This window comes from Talpa europaea (genome assembly GCF_964194135.1).
Source record: "Talpa europaea genome assembly, chromosome: 3".
In the NCBI taxonomy this organism is placed as follows: Eukaryota; Metazoa; Chordata; class Mammalia; order Eulipotyphla; family Talpidae; genus Talpa; species Talpa europaea.
The window spans coordinates 64,552,207-64,577,040 of record NC_140069.1 but is presented as its reverse complement, the minus strand read 5'-3'; the positions used below and the strand labels follow the sequence as shown (position 1 = coordinate 64,577,040).

The 24,834-nt window shown below is 36.1% G+C and overlaps 1 protein-coding gene across 4 annotated transcripts in view; it reads right to left on the bottom strand.

The window, feature by feature from the left end:
• Window positions 1–24,834, bottom strand: part of ST18 (ST18 C2H2C-type zinc finger transcription factor) — a gene marked incomplete at both ends in the record, with an annotated part of 133,843 nt that overhangs the window by 55,430 nt on the left and 53,579 nt on the right. For 2 of the 4 annotated variants that reach the window (XM_084230244.1, XM_084230246.1), the window contains 2 exons: window positions 2,737–3,525; window positions 10,384–10,580. In XM_084230244.1, coding sequence (XP_084086370.1) covers window positions 2,737–3,525; window positions 10,384–10,580 — 986 coding nt within the window. The remainder of the gene's footprint in view (window positions 1–2,736; window positions 3,526–10,383; window positions 10,581–24,834) is intronic. The other 2 variants (XM_084230245.1, XM_084230247.1) reach the window with 2 other exon arrangements.

Sequence of the window (24,834 nt, the reverse complement as noted above, 5' to 3'; positions counted from 1 at the left end):
TTTTCTGATTTTGTTTTTCATTAAAAAAACCACATAAGCTTAACAAGTAGCATATTAGTGAAACACAGAAAGCTAAGCACAGCATCCTGTTTGAAACTACACACTAGTCATTAATATTCTGTCCCCATGCCAGTCCTTGCAGTATGTTGGCATAGCTTTATTATCTTGCTCCTCATTACATGACACTATTTTATTCTTTTTTGTTTTCATGGCTCTGAGTTACAAGACAATATTCAACAAGATTGCAAATGAGTATTAAAATGGACTTAAAATGAAAAACTACACAGTTCATTTTTGGACATATTTCAGCAATCAGAATATCTAAACCATACGAACATGGTATTCATACAAACTCTTTGGGGACATGACCGAGATTTTCTCTAAGGTATGCCTCCCCTAATTCAGTGGTTCTCAGACCTTAGGGTACCTAAGAATTACTGGAGGTCCTTGCTTAAAAGAGAAAAGGCAAATTCTAGAGCAGCAAGTGTGATGGGATCCAGAAGTACCCACCTTGCTCTGGTCTTCCAGGCCCTGAAGGACCACTATTATTTAGGAAACTCCACCTACCGGGAGTACCATCATTAAGCCTACCTGGCAAAAGGGAAAGGAATCTCCCAGTGGGAGGTGTACACAATTTCCCTGTAGTCTGAGGGATAATTTTAAGGTTCCCTCCAGGCCCAATAAAGAAATAAATATTTCTCCAATTAAGAAACATTCTTTATTTCAAGTTTGGACCAGATATTTGTGTGCCCTGAGTTAGATACCTCGGAAAAGCAAAAGCATAGACTTAGAAAAGCATTAATACCTAGTTTTAGCCTAAGAAACAGCTGGGCTTCTTAAACGATCTGCATGCAGTTGGACATTATTTTCTGCTCAAAATCCCAGTAAGAAGCTGGGAAAAAGCACTTAAATTCCGAGAATTAATTTGATTAACACAATGGCTCAAAATCAAACAAATATTAATGTACTTCTAATATGTTGAATAAAATACTTAAAAATACAAAACTATAGTACTGAAAACAGTATGGTATTGGCATAAAAATAAACATATAGGAAAACAGAATAAAATTGAGAGCCTCAAAATAAATCCACACTTACATGGGCAGTTAATTTATGACAAAGAGCTTACAATGGAGAAGTGAAAGTCTCTTCAACAAATGGTGCTGGAAATACTGGACTGCTATATGTATAAGAATGATATTAGACCACTATCTCACACCTTATAAAAATTTAACTTAAAATAGATTGCAAACTTAGATGTAAGACCTGAAACTATAAAATATGTCAGAGAAAACATAAGCAAAATGCCTTGAAACATTGGCTTCAAAAATGTTTTTTATGGATTCAACTCCAATAGCAAGAGAAACAAAAGCAAAACTAAACAAGTGGGATTACATCAAACTAAAAGGTTTCTAAACTGCAAAAGAAACTATCATCAAAATGAATAGACACCCTACTGAATGAGAGAAAATATTTGTACATCATACATCCAACAAGGGGCTATTATCCAAAATCTACAAAGAACTCATACAACTAAATAACAAAAACAAATAGCCCAATCAAAAAATGGGCAGGGAACTAAACAGACATTTTTCAGTGAAGACATACAAATGACCAAGAGGCACAAGAAGAAATATTCATCATCACTTAAATATCAGGGAAGTGTAAGTCGAAACCACAATGCCATACCACCTCATTCCTATGAGAATGTCCCATATCAAAAACACCAGAATCAACAAGTATTGGTGAGGTTGTGGAGAAAAAAGGAATCCTTGCACACCATCGATGGGAATGTAGACTAGTCCAATCTCATGCAAAAAAAAAAAAAAAAAAACACCACCACATTATGGAGATTTCTTAAAATATTAAAAATAGAACCATCTTGCTCATCAGTATCTAAAAAATGCAAAAAAAGAAACCCCACTAATTCAAATGCATGTATGCACCCCTATGTTCATTGAAGCACTATTTATAATAGCCAAATTTCGGAAACAATCTACGTCCTCAAGAACAGATGAATACATAAAGAAGATGTGAGATATATATATCACATAAAACACACACACTTACACACAGTGGAATACTACTCAACTATTTAAAAAAAACAACAACAGGTAAAATCTTGCCATTTAGGGAAACATGGCTGGAAAGGAAATGGAGGGGATTATGGTAAGTGTAATAAGTGAGAATGAGAAAGACAAATACAATATTCTTTCACTCCTATGTGAAATATAAAGAAACAAAGCAAAGAGACAGACAAAACCAAACCAAAACAAACCCTTGAAGACTGATTGCAGAACTGAGGTTACTAGGGGAAATCTGGGCATGAGAAGCAAAAGGTAGACCGGGCATTGGACTGTGGGGATAACTATTGGTGCTTTGGTATGGTAAAATACAGTTGAAATGGTGTGAACCTATACCCCTAAAATATACTCATTGTTGGAAACCATCATTACCTCAATTTGAAAAGTATTACATATTCTTAAAAAAAACAGTCAAATTTAAAGAAATAGAGGCGATGATCTTTTTCATATGTGAAATAGTTACAGAACTAAGGAAGCTTGATCTGAGAACAATCTAGAAAGTAGGGAAAAAAGAATTATTTTATGACATAAATTGACTTTAAATCACATTAAGTTTTCACAAAGCTACCTGTGGGAATGAATCAAATTTCACTAATATTTTTCCAACCCCAAAGCTATTTTATTTCTAAAATAATGTAAAAACATGTCTTACGTTTATTGTTAAAGATTTGTCGTCCACTCATGTCAATAACTTTGGTTTGTCTCCTTTCTCCTGCAAGGTGCTCCAGTAGAAACCTGTCCAGCTCTTTGTAGGTATTATGGAAAACACAGCCTCTCTCAGCCTGCAGAGCAATCGCTTGCTCCAGCACACTTAAGTTCCCCTTTGCTTCCTCCAGGTCCATAGATTCTTCAGTCATAGCTGCCAGGCACTCCTTGTCATCATCTTCCATCCCAGAAAATGAGGATTGGGCTTTGCCATCCAGTGTTTCAGTGTGAGTGCTCCTTGGGTCTCGTTTCTCTGTCTCAGACTCACATATGTTTTCACAAGAGATAAATTTTTCTCCTTCAGTTTTTATATCAGGACCTTCCAATAGGTCTTTTCTATTATCCACTAATATATACTTTGGGACTCTATGTGGTTTGGTTTCTTCTGAGAAGTTGGAGCCACTGTCCCAACCATTCTCTGCACTTTCTGAATTACTTTCATTATCATCAGAAGAACAGAAACGTAGCTGGGAATCATCAGTTTTGTCTTTCCCATCATCAGAATGAATCATAAAACACTCATCTACGTCATCACTCTCTGCTTTAAGAGACTGGATGCCACTATCGTTTAAGTTTTCACTTGTCTGAACTGACACATTTTTTTCAAATTTCCCCAAATGCATTAAAGATTTGACCATGAGCTCGCGATAGCAGCCATATCTTTCTTCCTTCCCATTGGGATTTTCTGGTACAGTTAACTGTAAGTTCTCATCCTTAGGTTTTATCTTGATTTCTTCTAAGGAAAAAAAGAAAACAATATTTGTATAGGGAGAACAAAACTATTTTAAGAATGTAGCACTGACTATTGATAGATGGCTAAGTAGACAATAGATATCAATATATTTACATATATATGTGCAATATGTGGACTATCAATTTTATAAACATTGGGGAGAAAAAGACATATCCTCTTAAAGCAAAGCAAAACTGAGACCTTAATACTGCGAAAATTGCCTTTAAAGAAATGAGCTTTTCCAATTTTTAGCATATTAAGAGTTAAGTGCTTCCAGGTACAGAAGAAGATATTTAACAAGAGCATGCTGAAAATATTGCTACTATCTCTTATATTCTCAAATCTTTGCTAACCTGAAGGAATCAAATATGTATAATTAAATACATTATAAAGAAAATATCATATTTCTCTGGTAGCATGGCAATTTATTTTTCAGCTTACTTGGTTTATGTTCTCTGCCTCAAGAAAGTATAGTTTCTCTAACATACTTTCAGATTTTATGGAATGTTAGCTAAAACACAAAATACAATAGTCCAGAGATAACTAACAAAATTCTGAAGCTTTCAAGACTTCCTTTTTGCTTTCACAATTATCACACACATTCCATGCTGAAGGAAGTACAGGCTAACAGGAAAATTAGCATGATCCAATAATATTTTAAGTAGGAACACATTTTCTTCTCTGGTATTTGTGAATATGTATGCAAAAGGGAAATGAGATGAGAGGTGGGTATGGCTGGGGGGTACGGGATGTTAGCTAGCTGTTCTCAATACACGGATGACTAGGGTTTTGACAATCAAGGAACCATGGGACTGGGAAGAAGCCCCCGAGTGTATACACACACAGTCTGTCTACCCAAGCCTGTCTCAGTGCGGATATATCAGTGGAGGGTACAAATTCTTTGGGCACCTAGCCCTGACCCAGTATGCAGGGTATGGGGATGGTGGTACCCAGCATACTCCAGGTTATGAAATGAGTCAGAAACTCTGCCATGGTCCCCTGACATTCATGAAGACCCCTTCCACTCCAAAAAAAAAAAAAAAAAATCGGCAGGACCATTTCTGTGTCTCAAAAAGCAGAGTGGGGAATGGGAAACAAAATAATCAGCCCCCTTAAAAACTGTTCAAGACACCAAGTGAAGTTCATTCTGTGCTAATAAATATCTTTGGAGGGAAGAAAAGCACAACCGTTCCTCGTGAGGGCTGCAGGACAGGGTGTCTGTGCAGAAGACAATGTGCCTTTTTTTGTCTCATTTAATTTTTTATAAACATTGTCTCTGACAAGGACACTCAAAAATACATCTCCATCATCTTCCTTTCTGGTAATTATCTCCCTAAATCAACACTGGACTGCCAGGATCAAGTAAATATTGCCATAGTAACTAAAAGCATTTTTGGATGAAGGGAAGAATTTAGTCACAACACTAGCCCCTTTAAATAATGCTGATTATAGGGTGCAGTCTTTTGTTGGGATCTATTCAACATAAACTGAAAAATTTAACATTTTACTTCCTAGAAAAGAGGCTGCATAAACAAGCACATAATATTTGATAGGATGGTCTATCCTCTCCTGAATTCATATCAGAGGAACTCCAGGTTTAAATAATATATTAAACATAGTCTAAAATGCAAATGAAGTTTTTCTCAATATCACGGTTGGCTATTAAGAGAAAGTGTAAAGGGTTATGATAATTTTAAAGTATTATGAACTACAGAAAACAAATAAAAAGCATTTTCAGTGAATATGCTCAATTCATTGAACTATTCTCTCACTCCACTTAACTACCCACATGTGTACAATAATGATTTATAGACATTATACCTAATTATGCATATTTGGGCTGTGTTAGAGTGCTAACAAAAGCTCTAGAAAGCAACAATTACCTCTGTTGCTTAGCTACATAGTTTAAAATATTCCTATTAAGTGCAGATCACCAGAGAGGCGGGAGTGACAAAAACGCACATGTGCAGGACAATGCATTTCAGTGTGCTGCTGCCAACTGCTAGCATTTTGGGTCATTTCCAGTTTACATAATTGTCCGGTTCAACTGTTTGTTATATGCTAAAAGAAAATATTTATTAATTATTCTTCAGAAAAAGAGGAGCCCCGCCGTTAGAGGTGCCTGTACGCCTCACACATGATGGTTTCCAGGGATGTTCTGTAAACCTGTAAACCAACTTTCCATGTACTCACCCCCTCACTGGCTTCCACTGTAATTATAAGGAAAAAAGTTGAGTTAGTTCTTGAGCCTCACAGATCTGTGTGACGAGGCACTTATTTCCCCTAGCTTTGTAATGAGCTGTTTACTTTTTCATGCTAGTGTGTTTTCATTTTTCCTGGTCATCTGGTGATCGATTTTGTGCTTTTGCACTGCAATCACATGAAGACCCTACCTTTAAAGTCAGAGAGATCCGGGTCTGATATGAGTTTGGTATTTGTCTCTGCCAACTTTGGCAGGTTTCTAAACTTTTTTTCTGTACAAAGGAGGCATACAATGGGGGAGGAGAGGTCAAATGGGAGTGCATGGAAAGCAGAGGTCACCCACTAGTTATTCAGGAAGTGATGGTTCTCTTCTCGTTGGCCCAGATACTATTTGTGTATGTGCGACCCTCCACATACATGAAGTGGAGCCTGAGTTTCAATTAGATTAAGTCATGGCATTGATGCCCAAGAAGGGCACAATGCCAGAGCATAAGAAAGGCCAGCCAGCTCGCCACTCACGCCACACTGGTGTGGTGTTGTTCACCGCTGCCTTGAGGACAGCGCAGTGCGGAAGGAAGACCTCCAGGAGTTGCAGATCCAGAGACGGACCAGGCTGTGGCTCAGACCACCTGCTTATGCGATCTTGGGTGGCCTGTGTCTCCTGAGTCCTGGGTCCCCATCAATAAAATAAGGATGATTCATTGGTGCAATAGCTGGATAATCGAAGACCCTCAAACAATTAACTGACATCTTCCCAGCATGGGGTTCAATTCTCTATTTCATTTGATCTTCACAATAACTTCAAGGAAAATATGCTCCGTTCCATTTTACATAAGGGAAACTCTGGTTTTAAGGAGCTCAGGGTTTGCGCAAGATCATGCAGATCACCCAGTGAGCAGAGGGGGACTGGGATCTAGACCCAGAGCCAAGTGCCTCCCAGCTTTACCCATTTCTCTCTGCCCAGGCACACTATAAGCCACATCTAACGTTTACAAGTTGTACCAGCCCTTAGAAGAAACTGCTCAAAATACTAATAGCCTGTTATTTTCCAAAGTTTGGATATTTTCAAGAATTAATTTATATGATGATACTAGAGTATGATTGTCAATTACCTTCCAATGAGGAAATAATGAAACCTATAGGTTGGAAAATTCCTAGAGTCCACTACTTGGGAGATGATCAGAGGGCAGGATAGTTACCTTACGAGTCTTTTTTTTTTTTTAAACTTTGTGTGTGTGTGTGTGTTTTATTTATTTATTTTAAAGATTTATTTATTTATTTATACAAGCACTGGGTACAGTCAGAAGCGCGGAGGGTGAGAGAATTCAGCAGAGCCAGAGCGGGGAGCAGAGCAGGCAGAAGGACTGAAGTACACTGCTGAGGGGAGCAGCGGGCGGCAGGAGAGGTCTGCGCGCCAAGCGGGACCCTCCTCTGGTGGCCAGGGAGCAGCTGGGGATCGAACCAGCGCTGCAGAGGCTGCGGGCAGCTTCGCAACCCAGCGCTCAACCGCTGCGCCACCGGGGAGGCCTGTATGAGTCTTTATTATCCTCCGTGCAGGATAGTATTTTAAAGCATGGGGGAAAGATGACATTTTCCTTGTAGAGTAAAATAAATAAATATTTTTGCCTGATATGTAAAAGTTCACATTTGCTTATTAAAACTGATATCTTCACTCTGACCAGGTGTCTGATAATCCTGGAAGGTATGTATGTATATACGTCAGTTACTCTGATTAAGGCAACTTAAACAAAAATGCCCTGAAAATCACAATACATTTAAGTTTGACTCCTTTGGTTTAACTGGTTTTTATTATAATTGGATTTTAGTTCTGTTCCCATAATTATCTAAGTTACTTTTACAAGCAAATTAATTTTCCAAGCCTCTTGAATATGTAAATTCTGCTGAAACTAAAAATCCTAGAATAATGAATTCATCTTTCAAAGTTCTACAGTTGAAGTGGCTTATATGTGTTTTTTGCTTCCATGAACATAATACCCTTTCTCCATCATTTGAATTGCCCCCAATTAAACACTTAGCAAGCTTCTGACCAGGTGAAGATCTTGGGGTCTCTGGAATTAATGGGACAATGGGCAAAAAGCTCCAATTCAGGGTTTAGACACTTACTTAGCTCTCTTTTCTCCTCCAGAGTGACAGAAAATTAGCTTAGAAGACTGAAAACAAATTTCGCTCTTCCAACTAGGAATAGGAGTATCTGTGATCTTTCCATTTTCGAAATGTATCTTTGTGATTTGAAGTGGTAGAATCTTTGGCCAGTTTGCTTTCTGAAGGCAGTCAGAGCATGGGCAGAACTGGATTATGGAATTAGGTTAGTTGGGAAATTATTATTTTCCTGGTATTTTAATTGTTTCCTAATTGTTTTTGTTCTAAAACCTACAAGTTGCATCAGCTTAATCATTAAATACCTTTGGTAATAAATGATCTCATCTGTAAAGTTTTGAACATAATCATACACACCTCATATCATTGTTGGATGGAGTAATGAAATAATTTATATGCCTAGATTATATTAAGGAATTAAAAATAATGGTCACTACTGCTACAATTACTATATAAAATTTTATTATAGTGGTTCTAGCAATAAATATTAAATAGTCAACTTTTGTGAACTTGCAATTGATGCGCAACAGTGTTTATAACTGAATGTTTAACTGAGTATATTTTGTCTTTTATAGTTAATATTAAACATCTACAATGTTAACACAACTATAGTAGAAGGCAGGAAGTCGGAAGTCTGAGGGTAGATTCTTGCATCAAGAATGTGTTGATGCAAAAGATCCCTATTTTCTTAAATATTTGGTGAATAATATGTACTAGATAAATTACAACTCAAGTCTGACTATACTGATTCAAGGTCTCCCTACTATTAGATTCAACTGGCACTTTTTATTAATCACCAAAAAACTAAAGATTTCAAGAGTGATTATAGTTTACAGTTAAGCCATGAAGCTTTATGTCACATGCTACAAATAGAAGGTTTAGAAAAGTCACTTTAACACTGTCAATTCAGAATTTAAATTTGTTTTAACTACAGAATCTCAAAATATTTGCAAGCTAGCACCACTGAGATGTGGTGATTCTGACCTGAAATTTGTGCTTACTTGATATGCTTTCCTATCTTTTTTATTAACACCTATTATTATTATTACTGTAATTCTATATGCAATAGATGTTTATCACCTAAAACCTCATTGCTTTTGGTTTGTATAATACATACTTCTTTTTAAATAACAATATATTTAGTATATTATCATTCCTTAAAAAGCCACGTTTGGAAAAAATGTATGAATTTTATAGAACATAGGTACACCTAATTTCATTTTCTAATAAATCAAACTTTAAACTTCCAATTTTTCATAAAATTTAAAGATATTTTGCATATCCTTGAATTTCAAACTCACCAACAAAAATGATATTCAAACTCTATGAGGCACTGTGCCCACCAGAGAAATGGGAGGAATGATAAATTGGGGGAAAACACATCCTATGATCTCGAAACAGTAGCTACATTTCACTTAGTTTGCAAAGAGTGTTTTATGAGTGAGTGGAGAATTAAATTCATGGAATATAATGTGTACCTGAAGGTAAATTAAAATTATTTATTTGTGAAATAATGGGCACAGAAATAATTTTTCTGTTATTCATTGCTTTCCTACTGTAGAAAATTCTAAACTGCTTCTGAAGTCCATTGCTATAAAAATTAATTATTATTTTTCTTCTTTGTCACATGACTTTACTTAATGTGGTTCTCTGAAAATAGGAATGCACATGTTTCTCGTCTTGTGCCAGGCACTCTCTTCCTCTCCTGAATTAGAACAAACCCTTTCCATCTTTCAGGTCTCCATTTACATATTTCTCAGGTGGAGAAATTGTCTGACACACAAACTCATGCATGCAAAATGTGAGCACTCAGTTTTCTAGAAATGAACTTGCATTCTATTAAAACTTATTTAAAAATATTGAAAATATTAAGGTGACAGTCCAATTGCATTGTCCTATGTTTTCAATATGTTAGGGGGCTTAAATAACACTATTATGCTTCAAATAAATATTTTAGTTATTAAACATTTTACATATATATTGTCTCAATCTCTACAGTACTGATAAAATAGTTTGTATATAATATATATGAATATATGTATGCATGATTACAACATTTCATAAGTATAATAGATATTGCCTCAATCATTACTGTATTATAGAGATTGAGACTAAGAACAGGTGAAAAATTTCACATAGGTATATTGCACATATTTACGTATCTTAAATATCTTAAAGCTTATTATTTTTTTTATTTATAAGGGCTTTTTTCAAGAATTAGGCTTTCACTTTACTAGGGATTCAGGCATCCTTCAAATTTAAGGCTTACTGTTTTTTATTTTTTTCAAAAAGAGGCACAATTCAATCCTATGTTTCTGGAAATGAAATCAGGATATGGACCTTGTTGTTTATCTTTAGACTCTCTACAGTTACTGATAAATAATTGGCCCTAAATAAATGGACACTGAGTGGAATAAAAGTTTGGTTTTGTGTCCAAATTGGAATTATCTTTCACAACCACACAGACTGCAAGTCCTGAGTAAGTGAAGACCATGTCAGTGGCCAGGGAGTAAGAAAGGATAAGGCCATCCTCCCTGCTACCTGTGGTAGGGTGCCCGTTGGTTTCCAGAAGGCCATCATCCTCATCTGCCTCGGCCTTGTTGTCCTGTTCTCTGCAGTCCATGTTTGGACTGTAGTGTCTCGGCTTCATCAGCAGGGATTTTCTCTTGTTGATGGGGACTCCCAAAACTTGCTCATCAGCTCTCCTCTTCTTCGCTATGGAACAGTCATATGCAGCACTGCAGTGAGACAAATCAAGGCAAATTAAGGACATGGTAAAATAGTGTATTGCTGACTGCCACTTGATTTTCAGAAAGAAAACCCAAAGCCTGTATAAATGTGTGGCTGAAAGTTTAAGGTGAGTTGCTGGCACTAACACAAACAATCCATCCATTGATTCCATTGAACTATGTGGATTCTGTTTTGCTGCCTATCAGAAGAGTTAAAAAAAAAATATCATTCTTAATCCTGAGTAAGCATATGTTAATCTGTGCTTTGCTTGGCACTACACTAAATACCCATGGAGGGATGAAACAAGATTTGCACTGGTTTGCTAATCCTAAGAAACAGCTAATGTGCAAAATATACCACCAGATATAAAAGACATGTCCAGTATGGATAAATCACAAGGTTTTTCAAATAGTTGTTTGCTACTGAAACTGCTTATCTCTGCCACGGTTGTACATCAAACCTAAGATGCCACATCCTGGGCTTTGACTTGAAAGAAAGCTATGGACATTCAATCAACCCATCTTCAGACACCAAAAATATATAAATAAAAAAGTGAAAAGATGCTACATGGCATTCTGCCTTTTGATTCTCACCCATCTGGCACACAAAATAAGCAAATAAAAGGAGGAGAAATAAGATTGGATTTCACAAAAATGGACAATAGCTTATCATTACTCCTGTTCTCACATGATTTTATTTGGAAATATTCCTGAAGGTCACCATTTCAAAATAGATTTTCTACATATAGCTCATTCAGAATTAATGCAGATTACTCTATATGTTGATTTTAAAACAAACATTCTCTTGGCTGGGTCCATAAAGACAAGAGGATTTAGCTAATAGGAATGATGAGAGATATTTATTAAATTCTTGTGAAGACAAAAACAAGAGCTTTAGCGAAAAAGATCCAAAGGAGGGAATCCTAGACTCAGAGGAATAATACATTGCTTACCCCATCACTAAAATATGATCATGTATCAGTAATATTACCAGATGGACAAGGCTTATAAATTATCATATTGGAAATATTATTGCAAAGGTGGTGGCCTATTTATGAAAATTTTGTAGCTGGACTGAATTCTTGAATCTAGAAGTGTAGATTTGAAATCTTCAGAGGAATAAAAAAGAATCTGGAAGAAGACCTAATCCAAAAGTGTCAGAAATCTCTCAGAAAGATTAAAAAAACCCAGAGAATTGAAAATTATCCTGAGAAGAAAACAGTGATGTTCCTAAATAATGTGCTTCTGAGAAATTTCTCTTTTGAGTCCAAATTTGAAGGGACCATGTAGAGAAAATGGAGTGAAAGAGAATGTAACCAGGGGGCCATGAGAGCAAATCCATGCTCTTCAAAGAAGACTGAAGAAAATGAAGCTTTTATAGCTGGAAACTGCTAGTTTGCCAAGAACAGTTTACAAACTGAGGATCTGATGTAATGAGAGTGGCACAGAGAAGCAGTGTCACCCTATACTTGCCTTCTGTGTTAAGGAGAATGACCTTTAAAGGGAGGGCAGGAGAAACCTACCAGTGACATATGAAATTCTTAGATGTGTGAAGAGAGTTCAAGAAGTTCCCTAAACTAGTTAAATTCTCCTAAATAGTTTCTATCAAAGATGCTCAAACGTTACACAAGTAAGGACACTAAGTCATTCCAAAGCAAAAAGATTTATAGAAACTGAGACATGCTTGTGAAAAATGTCATTCAGATATTAAAATGGGATTCTAAAAAAAAAATTAAGCACATTGCTTGGGGGACGAGACCAAGAAAGTTTATCAATGATTTTCAGCTCCAGGAAGCATTGCTCAATAGGACTTGGGATGGTGAGATGGTTCTCAAAGACCCATAATTGTTCGATCAGAAATCATCAATTCATTCTGTGATGGTTGTGGTGATGAATGAGTTTGAACACTACCTACCCATAAGGCTCTTGCAATCTGTGTCTTAATATTATTTGAGTTTGCTTAGAAAGACAAGTAATAATTCCTTAAATCACACAGCTGGTTATTGCTGGGTTTGGTATTTGAGTCTCTCAATCTTTACTACCCCAAAGTTCATGCTCTGTCCTATATGTTGCAGTCAGAACATTGAAGGTGGGTAACTTCTATATATGTTTAAACCAGTTACCTTTATAATTAGAAAGAGGCTGCCTACCACAGAGTATGCCCAGAGATTCATATATATATATATATATATATATATATATATACACACATATATATATACACACATACATATACATATACATACATATATAATCTGGAAATAATGCTGGGTTGCAGCAATGAAAAACGTTGCAAAACATTATTAAGGCCCCCCAAATATCCATAGTCTGGAATAATAGAAAGAGCCTAATGAGATGACATTTAATGGTCATAAAAATCAGGTTCATTATTTGGGTCCAAATAATAACGGTGCAAGTATGAATGACATGCAAGGCTTTATTTAAAGGGCACATTTATCTTTAAAAAAATTAACTGTGAATGAGGTACCTCAAGTAATATTAGCTGTGCAATCTGTGACAAAAAAAAAAATGGAATCTTTTGGAACACCAAGTTCCTTATCAATCAAATAGAGATAATAACTTCCAAATGAGGATCTCCCTGGTGGCTCAAGGGATAAAGTCTCAGCATATCAAGCTATCACCAGCCATTGTGGCCTGAGTTTGATCCCTGGCCAGAGAGCTAACCCACATTTCATAGCAGACTTCTGCCTCGACTGCTGCTCCCCTCAGCAGTGTATTTCAGTAGATCTGCCCGTTCTGCTCTCCACTCTGTCTCTGATGAATCATCTCACCCCCCACACTTCTGGCCTACACCCCAATTCTTGTATGCATAAATAAATAAAAATAAATCTTTAAAAATAAAAACAACTCCCAAATCAATGTTGTGGATAAATGAGGTAACATCTGTTCCGATAGTGACAAAAACAGGTAGATATAGTGCTGTTCTGACTCCTAGTTGAGTGCTCTTAGACTTGATGAATATCAGGATGGAGTTGCCAACATACATCACAGTTCTATCTCTGTCACACTGCAGATTTATGCATGCCTTGTATGTCCATAAACACACTTTACTTCTTTACATATTATTTATATTTACATAAATTACATATAATGTTTGCTTTAAATCTCATATTCTGTGCATTTCTCTGTTACAAAGTAGGCATGGCCCAGGCAGCATTTAGAGCTAAAATGAAAGGCTTTATAATAAATATTACCCTTTGTGTGTGCATGGAAAATGGTCCCTTTCCCCAGTTTTCCCTGAGGGCACACTATTTTGGCTTTATTGTGACACTTCACTGTGACATTGCAATGAGGGAAAGCCATGCTTTACATGTCACTGAAAGAAATGCCACAAAATGCTAACATATCTTCTCAAGGTTGCCAGAAATAATTTCCACTGGGTTGTGTTTTCCCATCTGCGGAGCTCTGAAATGTTAAGGAAATAAATGAGCTCTATTATCTATATTTTTCTAGTAGATGAGAAAGGAAGAAAAAATACACTCAGCCCTGCTGAGTTCTATTCAATCAAACTGTTCCTTTAAACATCTAGATTCCTCCAGGGAACTTTATCAATGCACCAAATACCTTTCAATACTATATATCATACCTATGGTTTTGATTTTATTAAATTATATTTTAAAGTTTAGATTTTTACCAGTGAGAAATTTGGGGTTACACATTTAAGAAATGCTTCCATTTATAATAGAAACTCAAATTCTAATTTTAAATGTTATTCCCTTTGATTACAACACATGAATAAAATTTAGTTCAGAAAAAGAGTGAGGAAAATAATAATTAGGTAACATTAATGATAGACTGATTTCTGGCAGTATGTTTAGAAGTTAAATTAATTTACATTTCACGTTTTGGAAAAGAGTACAACTAAGAAACTATGAATACCCTAAATCTATGCAATGAACACTGGGTGAAGGAAGAGTTTTCCAGCTTATTTTCCATAGTAATGCATCTTCAGAGTGAGTTACCAGAAGATATTTAACAGGTTTAACAAATGTAGGCTAGCAATATATTCTAATTACATCCCCAAAAGAATAAAATAAATAAATGAAAGTTATGAATCCCTGAGTCCAAGGAAACTATTTACATGCTCCAACATTACCATAGAAATTTTATAGTATTCCTAAAATATCTTCTAATTAGGCTCAATACCACCAATTCATAGAAAGGCACAAAGAATATGATTTTGACTTAAGATCATCAGGGAAAAACAAAGGTATAATGACTGAAATAAAATTGAGCTATTATTATTTCAGAGATATGATTGTGTTTGAAGAAAACTCAAAAGAAGCTATAGGTAAAATATTAACTATAGATAAAATGTTAATATAACTTAATAGTGGGCCTCCCCCATGGCGCAGTGGTTGAGCTCTGGGCTGTGAAGCTGCCAGCAGCCTCTGCAGTGCTGGTTCCATCCCCGGCCACCAGCAAGGGCCCCACATGGCGTGCAGACCTCTCCTGCAGCGCCCACTGCTCCCCTCAGCAGTGTGTTTCGTCATTCTGACTGTTCTGTTCCCTGCTCTGGCTCTGGTGAATTCTCTCACCCTCCTGTGCTTCTGACTATACCCAGTGCTTGTATAAATAAATAAATAAATGTTAAAAAATAACTAAATGGTGACATCATATTAAAATGTTATTTGAAAGTCTATAAAGCAACAATAAAAAATAAAAAATACAATACATAGAAATATGCAATAGGAATAAATCTAAAGACAGGGACAAGGAGGAAGAGGCTCATAGGTAGACATATGAGAGTTAGGATGAAATATCAAGGTCTTTGACTTGCAAGGCAATAATCACCAAAGAGCATATTCCATGGAATAAGCTTCAAAGTATTCAGAATCACTGGTAAGGAAAAGTCATCATCTCTATCTATAGCCTTAATTGTGGAATCATTGATAGGGCAGATTGAGTGGGAGGGATTGAGGTGCTGAATTGCCCCAACAACATAGGTTCCCACTAAGACTGACTTAGCTGCTTCCATAACACAATATATCCAATCTGCCACCAAAAAGAATAAATGCCAAGTAATGGATATTTATCACTCTTGAAGGGGCCACAATTCAACTTGACCAGAATGGATAAATAATATATAAATAATAAATAATGCCATTACTACATTCAAAGCCTCAGATAATGCCATTGTATGAGAGCTTATAGAATATTTAATCCACCACCAAGGAAGGGATCTTCATACCTCTCATTGAACAAAGGAGCACATTTGGAAAATGATCATGGGGACAAAATCATTGGATTCCCTCACATCATTACTTACTATACATCCCAGACACTACTGGTCTGATGCAGCAACAGAATGACGTCTGGAAGGCACAGCTGAGATTAGCATTGGGGTAGTACTCTTCTAGTGCCCTCCTGGCAGGCAATGTGCATTCATAATGGTCATTATATAAACCTATCCTCAATAGTTTGAATAATCTGTCCAAAAATTAAGTAGTGGTATTAGGAGTTACTTGGTTTACCATGACTCCCAGAGACCAACTGAAAGGATCTATCCATTTCCTTAACCCCAAGTCTAGACTCCAAATATAAAGTTCCTAGTCTACAAAGGGAGAATGCTCCTACCAAGACCACATTAAGAATTCTATCAAATTTTAAGCTCCAATTGCCTCTCAATAATTGGGGTTTCTTGTACTGAGAGATCAGTAGACAAGGAAAAGAAGCACTATCTTGGCAAGAGCAATGACCATGATCATGGAGAGTAGTAGGCCGCAATTACATTTTGAGGAGAGAGGAAAATACATTTGGCATCCCAGTGAACTTCTGAGGTGTCTCATGGTTTTACATGACTAAAATTTGATAGCAAATCAAGATGTGCAACAGCTAGAGAATCTGAAAGTATGGAGACAAGGGGGCCCAGATTCCGAGGGATGAAGGTCCAAGCCATGCCACCAAATAATTTATGCCGTTCAGAAGAGGTACTTAAAACATGAAAATAATGGATAGAGGCATAACTAGAAAATAAAACACAAATACACAAAGCAAGTGGATTTGAACTATGAAGCAGGCTTAGTGAATATTATATTATGCCACTACCTTCCCCTACTTTAGGACTAAAGTATATGAATACTAAAGTATATGAATATTTCCCTGACATAGAGAGAGTTCTAAGAGATCATGGATTTTTGTTGAATCCATTTCTTGTCCTTGCTCTCAGAGAACCATCTAACTTAGAGTCACTTCACTGTGGAAGCAGTCCATATTCACTCTTGCCTTAAGGGTGATCTGTTGACTAGGCTGTAAGTGCTGGCAGGTGTGGAGATCCTCTTGACCTATAGAACTCAGATATTAGTGCCTCTGCAGTCTTTGCAATGAGAGTCATATGGTCTTAGATACTATATGTAGGTTTGCTCTTAACTTTATATGAAGAAGGTGAAAACAGAATTCATTATCATCCACTTAGAAAACCAAGAGATATTGATGTTTTTGACTTAAAAGACTGATGGTGGAAAAAAACATTAGTTTATTTGACAATAGAGTAGATTGTTCTGACATAAGGTTTTCATCTTGCTTTATTGAGGTATCTACTTATGGTGAGTCTTCGTGACTATATACTCAATTTGAAAATATGAAAAATATTGACAGTGACTTTTCCAATGGATTTGTTATTAACACAGTATGATAAAAATGTAAATGTATTTGTTGAGAGCTCATAATCCAACTAGGGAGGAAAAATAAGCACATGAAACAAAAATAAATCAAAAGAAAGAATATGCACTTGAGTTTGAAGTGAATGACACAAGCAGTAAGTAAGGAGAGGTCAGAGAAGAGATAGACAGGATGACACTCTTTTCCATGTGTTGTAACAGATAAGCTTACTTTTATGACCTAAGAGAGCATCTACTGAAATCTAAGACCCTCACTTTGTAATATGGAAACATAATCTTAATACAATGACTTAGGAAGTCATAGTTTTTAATATTTTCCCACTGTAGTATTCACAAAATGAACAGATGATCTTAAATGATGAAATCATTTCTGGTAAGAATTTAGGCAAATGTGTAGTCCTTATCCCCCCAGACATGATGTCTCATTTGGTACAATGCTATAGTCTCACCTCACATTTTTTTTTTGTTTAATTTGAGGAGGTCGCTTCCTTTCCTGAAACTCCCTACCTGAATACTCTGTGCTATGGATTCATAATCTTCAATGGCTACTTGCCACACTTTGGAGACCAGACCCTGGGGTGAAGTTAAAGTTCTATGCAGTGGCTTGAAAGGGGTTTCACGTTTCCTAAGAGAGATAAAGGCCCCCATAAATGGCAAATTTACTTTCATAAAGTGAGGACTATAGAGACATTGTTCATCCTGTGAGGACAGAAATAAAATTCAGGACCCGGCTCTCTCCTCTACATATTAGAACGTTGTGATGATACTCCTGTTTACAATGCTGTGTCAAGCTGTAGTGTGCCCATTAGTAAACCTATAATTGAAGTTTCTCCTTTATTCATGCTATAAATTCAGCACCTAAGTTGTTTTATTTATCCATGGCTGGTTTGCTGTCATGGAACACTGACTCCATTGGCAAGGTTATTTGATAATATCAGGTTTACGAAAGGGGAGAATTTTTTCCCATAAGTTCAGCACTAACGGATACATTTTCCTCAATTAGTTTGGATTAAGTTTTATGAATGATAAATTAATTGCATAACATCCACAGGTTTTTTTCATAAAATAGTCATTAAAAGCTGAATTGTAGGAGTAACAATAATAATAATAACAACAACAATAACTACTTACTCTGAAACATGAGGTAATAGTTAAGTGGAATTAAGAAGAGTCCCCTCAAACCTCCCACTGCCCTTACATGATGGGTGAATATATTCTCCTTTGGGATGTCATTTCAGAAGCATTGTGAAAACACTGTCTTTTTATGCCACCCAGGATTTGGCATTTACCTTAATTATAAAACTTAACCCTTTGAATTGTAATTGCTTCCTTCTCCACCAGTCACCGGGAAACATGTATGAGAGAACAGAGACTGTTTCTAGTTTATCTTCCTATCTCCCAAGCATAATAATATAAGACCTGTGTCTTAGTAATAGGCTCAGTAAATGTTCATTGAGGCAGAACTTCACCCAGATATAATTATATAAAAATTACTTTGGTGCAAACATGAACCTAAGCGATTGACTTTCTCCAGAAGATGCATCAAAAAGCACAGTCAAGTGTTCAGGTGACAGGACTGATCCCCATCCTTGGGACATAAGTTCACTGACCAGGTGTGTATCTGTTCCTAGCTCCCCTCACCACAGAAGGTGTGCTTCTGCAAATAGTCAGAAAAGTCAGAAAAGAGATGAGAGGAGGAGGGAGCAGTAGGAGGTGAGTCAAGAAATCTTAGTTGGTCATGTGACAACTAGGCAAATCATTGTGCCATTTGGAACTGATGAGTCCTCAATGCTGCTCCTCTAGAATGTAGAACAATCATTTCATTTTAATGATAACTCAACCCTCACATGATCCACATTTTTAAAGAAACAACTATTTGATCACTAATAAGAAAGCAAAATAATATGGCAAAATTTGGGGGATAGTCTAACATAAAAATATAAATTTCCTTCAATTTATATCCAAAGGTGACTGATTTATCTCAGTTAAATAATGTAAGCACCAATGTCCTTTTATTTGCTTATAGACTGAACAATTTATTAATGTATAACCACAGCTTAGCCATGTAATGTACAACTAGTTAATTGGTCTCTTCAGAAATACCATCTGATGGATTATAGAAATTCCTTCAAAAAATAGAAGGATATATTAAAATGAAAAAAAGATCAGTCATTATGTGAATTTTAGTATCAGAATACTGAAAATATTAAAAAGAATTTTAATACAAAAAGAGATTTATTGTTGTTTGCTGGTACCATTAAAGTCAGGCAGTTATTTTAGTTTGTCAGGGAATACTTCAAAATACATTCTCTTAAGTATAAAAACAATATAATATATGTGGGCCTCCCCGGTGGCGAAGCGGTTGAGCACTTGGCTGCTAAGCTGCCCACAGGCTCTGCAGCACCGGTTTGATCCCCAGCCACCGGCGATGGTCCCACATGGTGCGCAGACCTCTCCTGCAGCGCCCGCTGCTCCCCTCAACAGTGTACTTCGTCAGTCTGCCTGTTCTGTTCCCTGCTCTGGCTCTGGTGAATCCTCTCACCCTCCCATGCTTCTGACTGTACCCAGTGCTTGTATAAATAAAATAAATAAATCTTAAAAAAATACATGTGGTTTTATATTAATTATATCAAATATCAGTATAAAACAAAAATATTTAAAGATAAATATGATCATGAAATTATATAAAATAAAAGTCACAAAATTCATGAATTATTGTCCTAACAAAATAATCATTATATTGAGAAGATATTTAAAATAACTTACTTAAGAGATTGTATCATCTTACTTTATCTGTGAAAGTATTGTATTTACAGATTGTATCTGTTAAAAATATTGAATGTGGTTGAAAAATAATATTAACTTCTTGACAATGCAAGGTAAATGCCTTTGTAGAACTGAGTTAGAGTGACTTTTTTTTAACTTTAACTAGTTGGCTGATAATTTGAAATCTTTCCTTTACTTGAATCTTGTTTTCCTAACCAATGAAATAATGAGAGTTGTGAAATTTCATGAAAATGGGCATAGAAGTACTGAACTTTATTTTTGTATATTATGTATTATTATAAAAACTATATGCATTCATTTTTCAGTATTTACAAATATCTAGCTTTAGAATAAAGTACATCCTTCTTTAATTTTCCTAGAATAGTATTTTATATAGTAATTTTTGCTATCTGCAGAAATTGAGTTAGCAAAAATGGTTGAGTTCAAAAAGCAATTATTTAGCCCCATTAATTCCACTCCTGGACATTTAGCTGAAGAACATAAAAACAGTAATTTTAGATGTATATACCCCAATGTTGCACTCTGATTTTCCAAGTACTACTTACAATAGTCAAGATATGGAAACAAACTGTTAACAGATGAATAGATTAAGAAGATATGGTATATAATGGAATATATACACAATGGAATACAAGTGAGCTACAAAAAATATAAGATGTTGCCATTTTCACTAACTTAGAAATATCTTGAGGGGATGATGTGAAGTGAAATAAGAAGCATAAAGACAAATACAGAGGCTTTCATTCTTATGTGGAATAAAGAAATAAAACAAAATAAAACAAAGCAAACCTTAGATACATAGAACAAATTGGTGGTCACCAGAGGGGAAGGAGATTATGAAATATGGGTGGGGATCACCCATGAAAGTGGGTGAAAGATGTAAAGGGGATCATTGGTGATGGATGTTACCTCAATTAAAATGTATTAAAATCAGAAAAGCAAATGACTTAAGCCATACTCTGAAAGTTGTTTGTGGTACCCTACTCTTCTTTCTTCTCCCTTCCTTAGCTGGGTCTACACTTTCCTCCTATGAAGGGAACAGCTTTGTTGGCTCAGCTTTGCACTGGGGGGAGAACATTTTAGGGCACCAGCCTCAAACTTGAAAGAAAAAAAAACTTAAAAATCAAGTATCATTATCTCATTTTTAAATCATTCCCATGAATAATGCAGAAAAGCTTCATGCATTCTCCCATGTAATTAACATGTTATTTTATTTTGTTTGGTGAATGTCTGCGTTAGTCTTGTGTGGACTAACATCCTGTGTGTCTTCTCCCTGACTTGCACCTTATTTATCTGTATTTATACTTCACACATCTATGTACAGCATAGGGCTGAGAATTTCCAGGATTCGTGGCATTTAATATGACCACGTAGGCACTGTGCCAGTACTTCTGCAGTTGGAGGAGACAGAGTCCTTCCATGCACACTTCTAAGGAAAGAAGAAGCAGTTAACTTTGTTATAAAAGTTGGGATTCAAAGTCAATTGCAGTTATTTAATAATCAGAATGAGAACTTGAAGTTTTTAATGGAGGTTGATAGAATGCAGAGCCATCTCCAGGCACTAGTAAAATTTCATTTTAAAAACTGCATTTCAACTCTCATTTTTAAATAGGAAGATCAGAATGGAATGACAGTGATTATAAAACACACAAAGAAAAATATCTTCTCTAAAGCTAATCCTGAACAGAAATAACAAAAATATGAATCTTCAATGAATGATTATTTGAATAAACTCAAGATCATGTGACTTGTTAGACAAGTTGGGGCAGGAAGAATTCAGTGTGAACTTATAAAGCCTTATATAGAAATTACATAAACTGGCAGGAAAAAAATAAAGCCGAGAATAATTTCTAAAGAGAGAAAGAGTAGGAGACACAGACATACTGACCTAAAGTAAATATACACCCGCTGAGGGAAAACAAAACAAAACTGGCACATAATACATACCCCGGAACAGTACTTCTTCAAGTAATATGGTATGTTTTGGGTTTTTAAACTACTATGACAAAAGACTTTTTAAGAGCATGTTACTGTTTTATGACTACTGTCATAAATGCCAATTTTATTTCTTGACATTTACTTGGATGCAGATATTTGGCCCCATAAATCTAGGATCCCCCTTTATTTGTTCCTACCCATTATACACAAAGCCTTTGCTGTGAAAAAAAATTGTCTCGTATTTGGAATGTTTCCATACATCTTTCTCAACTTCACTGAAACATATCATGAATCATTTGACAGAACTTGCTGACATGTTGTAGTAATATTTAACAGGAAGATTACATGTTAAAATAGTGAAGTTAATACTTAATTAGTAGGAATCAACTACTTTGATATATTACTATAATAAGGTACATACAAATGTGTGTAATACCTAATTGTGAGTATATATAAGTATATATACATATATATGTACACACACATTGTTCTGTGAAATGTTTTAGCAGACAAGTAAGTTACTGAATCAGAAATAACTTGCTTTTAAGGGCTGCCCTGACTTAAAATCTCTCGACTAAAATTGAAGCCTACAAGTTCCACATGTCACTTCCCCTAACCCAGCCCCTCTGTAAGTAGCTATGCCTTCTTTTCCATCCACCTCCCTCTCTGGCCCACTATTAAGTCAGACAGATTTATCCTCAACATGGTTCTGCCATCTCTCAACCCAATGGGATGGCTAGCTAGCTCCCTGGGTTACACATGGAGAGCTCCCAATTTCCATTCACCAGATAAGAGTGGGTGACGATTTTGCAACTCCCTACATTCTAGTTTAATATTGCATCACATAATCATTTCAAAAAAAGTCACATTCTCATTCAGAGTATTATATAACTGGGCTTCCCTTAGAATAGCAAAGAAAGTGGGAACCCAATTCTATATCAATGCTCATTCATCTAGATAATGTGGACACAGCACCTTCCACATGCTGTGAAAGTAATAGTGAAAAGAATTTGCATCATCCTGAAGAAACAATGTTTCAAGGCATGAAAGGGTTCTGTATACTCATTTCACCATTGGATCCACACTCTGGTTGCCTGGATTCTGGGAACTGCCCTGTAAATCATCATGTTTAAGGATGTTTCTATAGTTAATAGGGCTCAAAAGATTAAAAACCTGTTTGCAGGTTTAGTCATGGTGTTGTCAAGAAATTGTCCTGCATCTATTTCAGATAGAAAAATAAACTGAACAACAAAGATTAATTCATTAAAGCACAAATCATAAAAATGGAAGAAATTGATCTTAGACTATGGGCTTTTTTTAATATGATATTTTAATATGATATTTTAATATGATATTTTTCATTGTTTAAAAATATATGGGGCAATCTTGTTAAGGATGGGCAAGTGAAAGTGGGTGTGAAGTAATGGGGAAGACTGACCTTCGTATATACTCAGGGAACAATATCTGTTCTTATCTTTCCTTCCCCCTGGATACCCAACCACCAAAATGATAGCATGTCAGGAACCACTGGAAGAGTTTGCCATTCAATCCAATTGAACTCATTTTCACAGAGTGATTGCAGTCTGTCCATAGGAGTTTCCTGGTGGATACAATCCTATCCTTCCAACTCCTACTCAAATTAACTGCTCATTACATTTTCCTCCCTTACATAAATCTACTTTATATGATTTATAAGACTGACTTTTTATGACTTTTAGATGTGGTCTTTCAAAAATGGTAAGGTCCCGTCTTATTCCAGTGTCTTCTATTGCTCTCAAAACACATTTACCCAAATATTTCATTAGCACTTTATATGCAACTGGCACTATGTTAGATGTTGGGGATATTATCAATGAAACAAAAGATGGTAATTCTTGCTCTCAGAGACCTACATTTTTATGAAAGGAGACAGGTTAGAAACAAGGTAAACAAGAAGACAAATTGCAAATAAGTAGTTGTGCTGCATATTAAAAGGTGATCGATTTTTTTTCCACCAAAAATTAAACAGGTAAGGGGAATAGAGAATGCTGAGGAATGAGGGCTTGGCATTTTAAAGGTGAAGTTCAGGGGAGACCTTGCTGACAAGGGGGCATGTGAGTAAAGACTTGAAGTGAATGAAGGAGGGAGACATACTGCTAAACAGGAACAACACTGTAGGCAAAGGGAAGGGCACGGGAAGAGCAATGCCTCAGCAGATCTGATCAAAGGAGGTGGCCAGGCATAGAGGGGAGGGAGAGACCAAGCCAGAGTGAGGATTTTGCATTTTTCACTGAGAAAAGGAATTTCAAGGGTTCTGAGAAGAGGAATGATGTGATCTGGCTTTCCTTTTTAACACACCATCTAGGCATCTCACAAAGGGAACTATCAGAAAAGAAGGACAGACTCTAGGAGCTGGGAGGACATTACTGCAATTATTCAGGTGAGCAATGCTGGGGATCTTACAAGAGCTGTGGAGGTGCTGAGAAATTGTCATATTGTAGCGTGACATTAAAGTTGAGAGAGAAGAATGATAGAGGAGATTAGCTATAGGGCATGAGGAGAGGAAGCATCAAGGAGGGCTTCACAACTTGCTTACACTCGGGGATCTTGTCTACATAGTTGCAGATGAGAGTTTGTGGTAAGTGAAAGAGAGAAATAGAGCTACAAATTTATTTACATGTGAATATATCCAATATATCTAAAGCCTGAATAGGATCACCTCAATCACCAGCAAAGAGGACTCACCTTTAGAAGCTGCACCATGGCGGGAGTCAAGAAGTCAAATTTGTTTAAAAATCACTGCGGGAGAGTGAACTTTGAAGAAATACAGAACTTAGTGGTCCTGCAGGACACTGCAGGCTTTGTGTTGACTTCCACCTACAGGGATACAGGGTCCTTAGAGGCTTGAGAGTAATTAC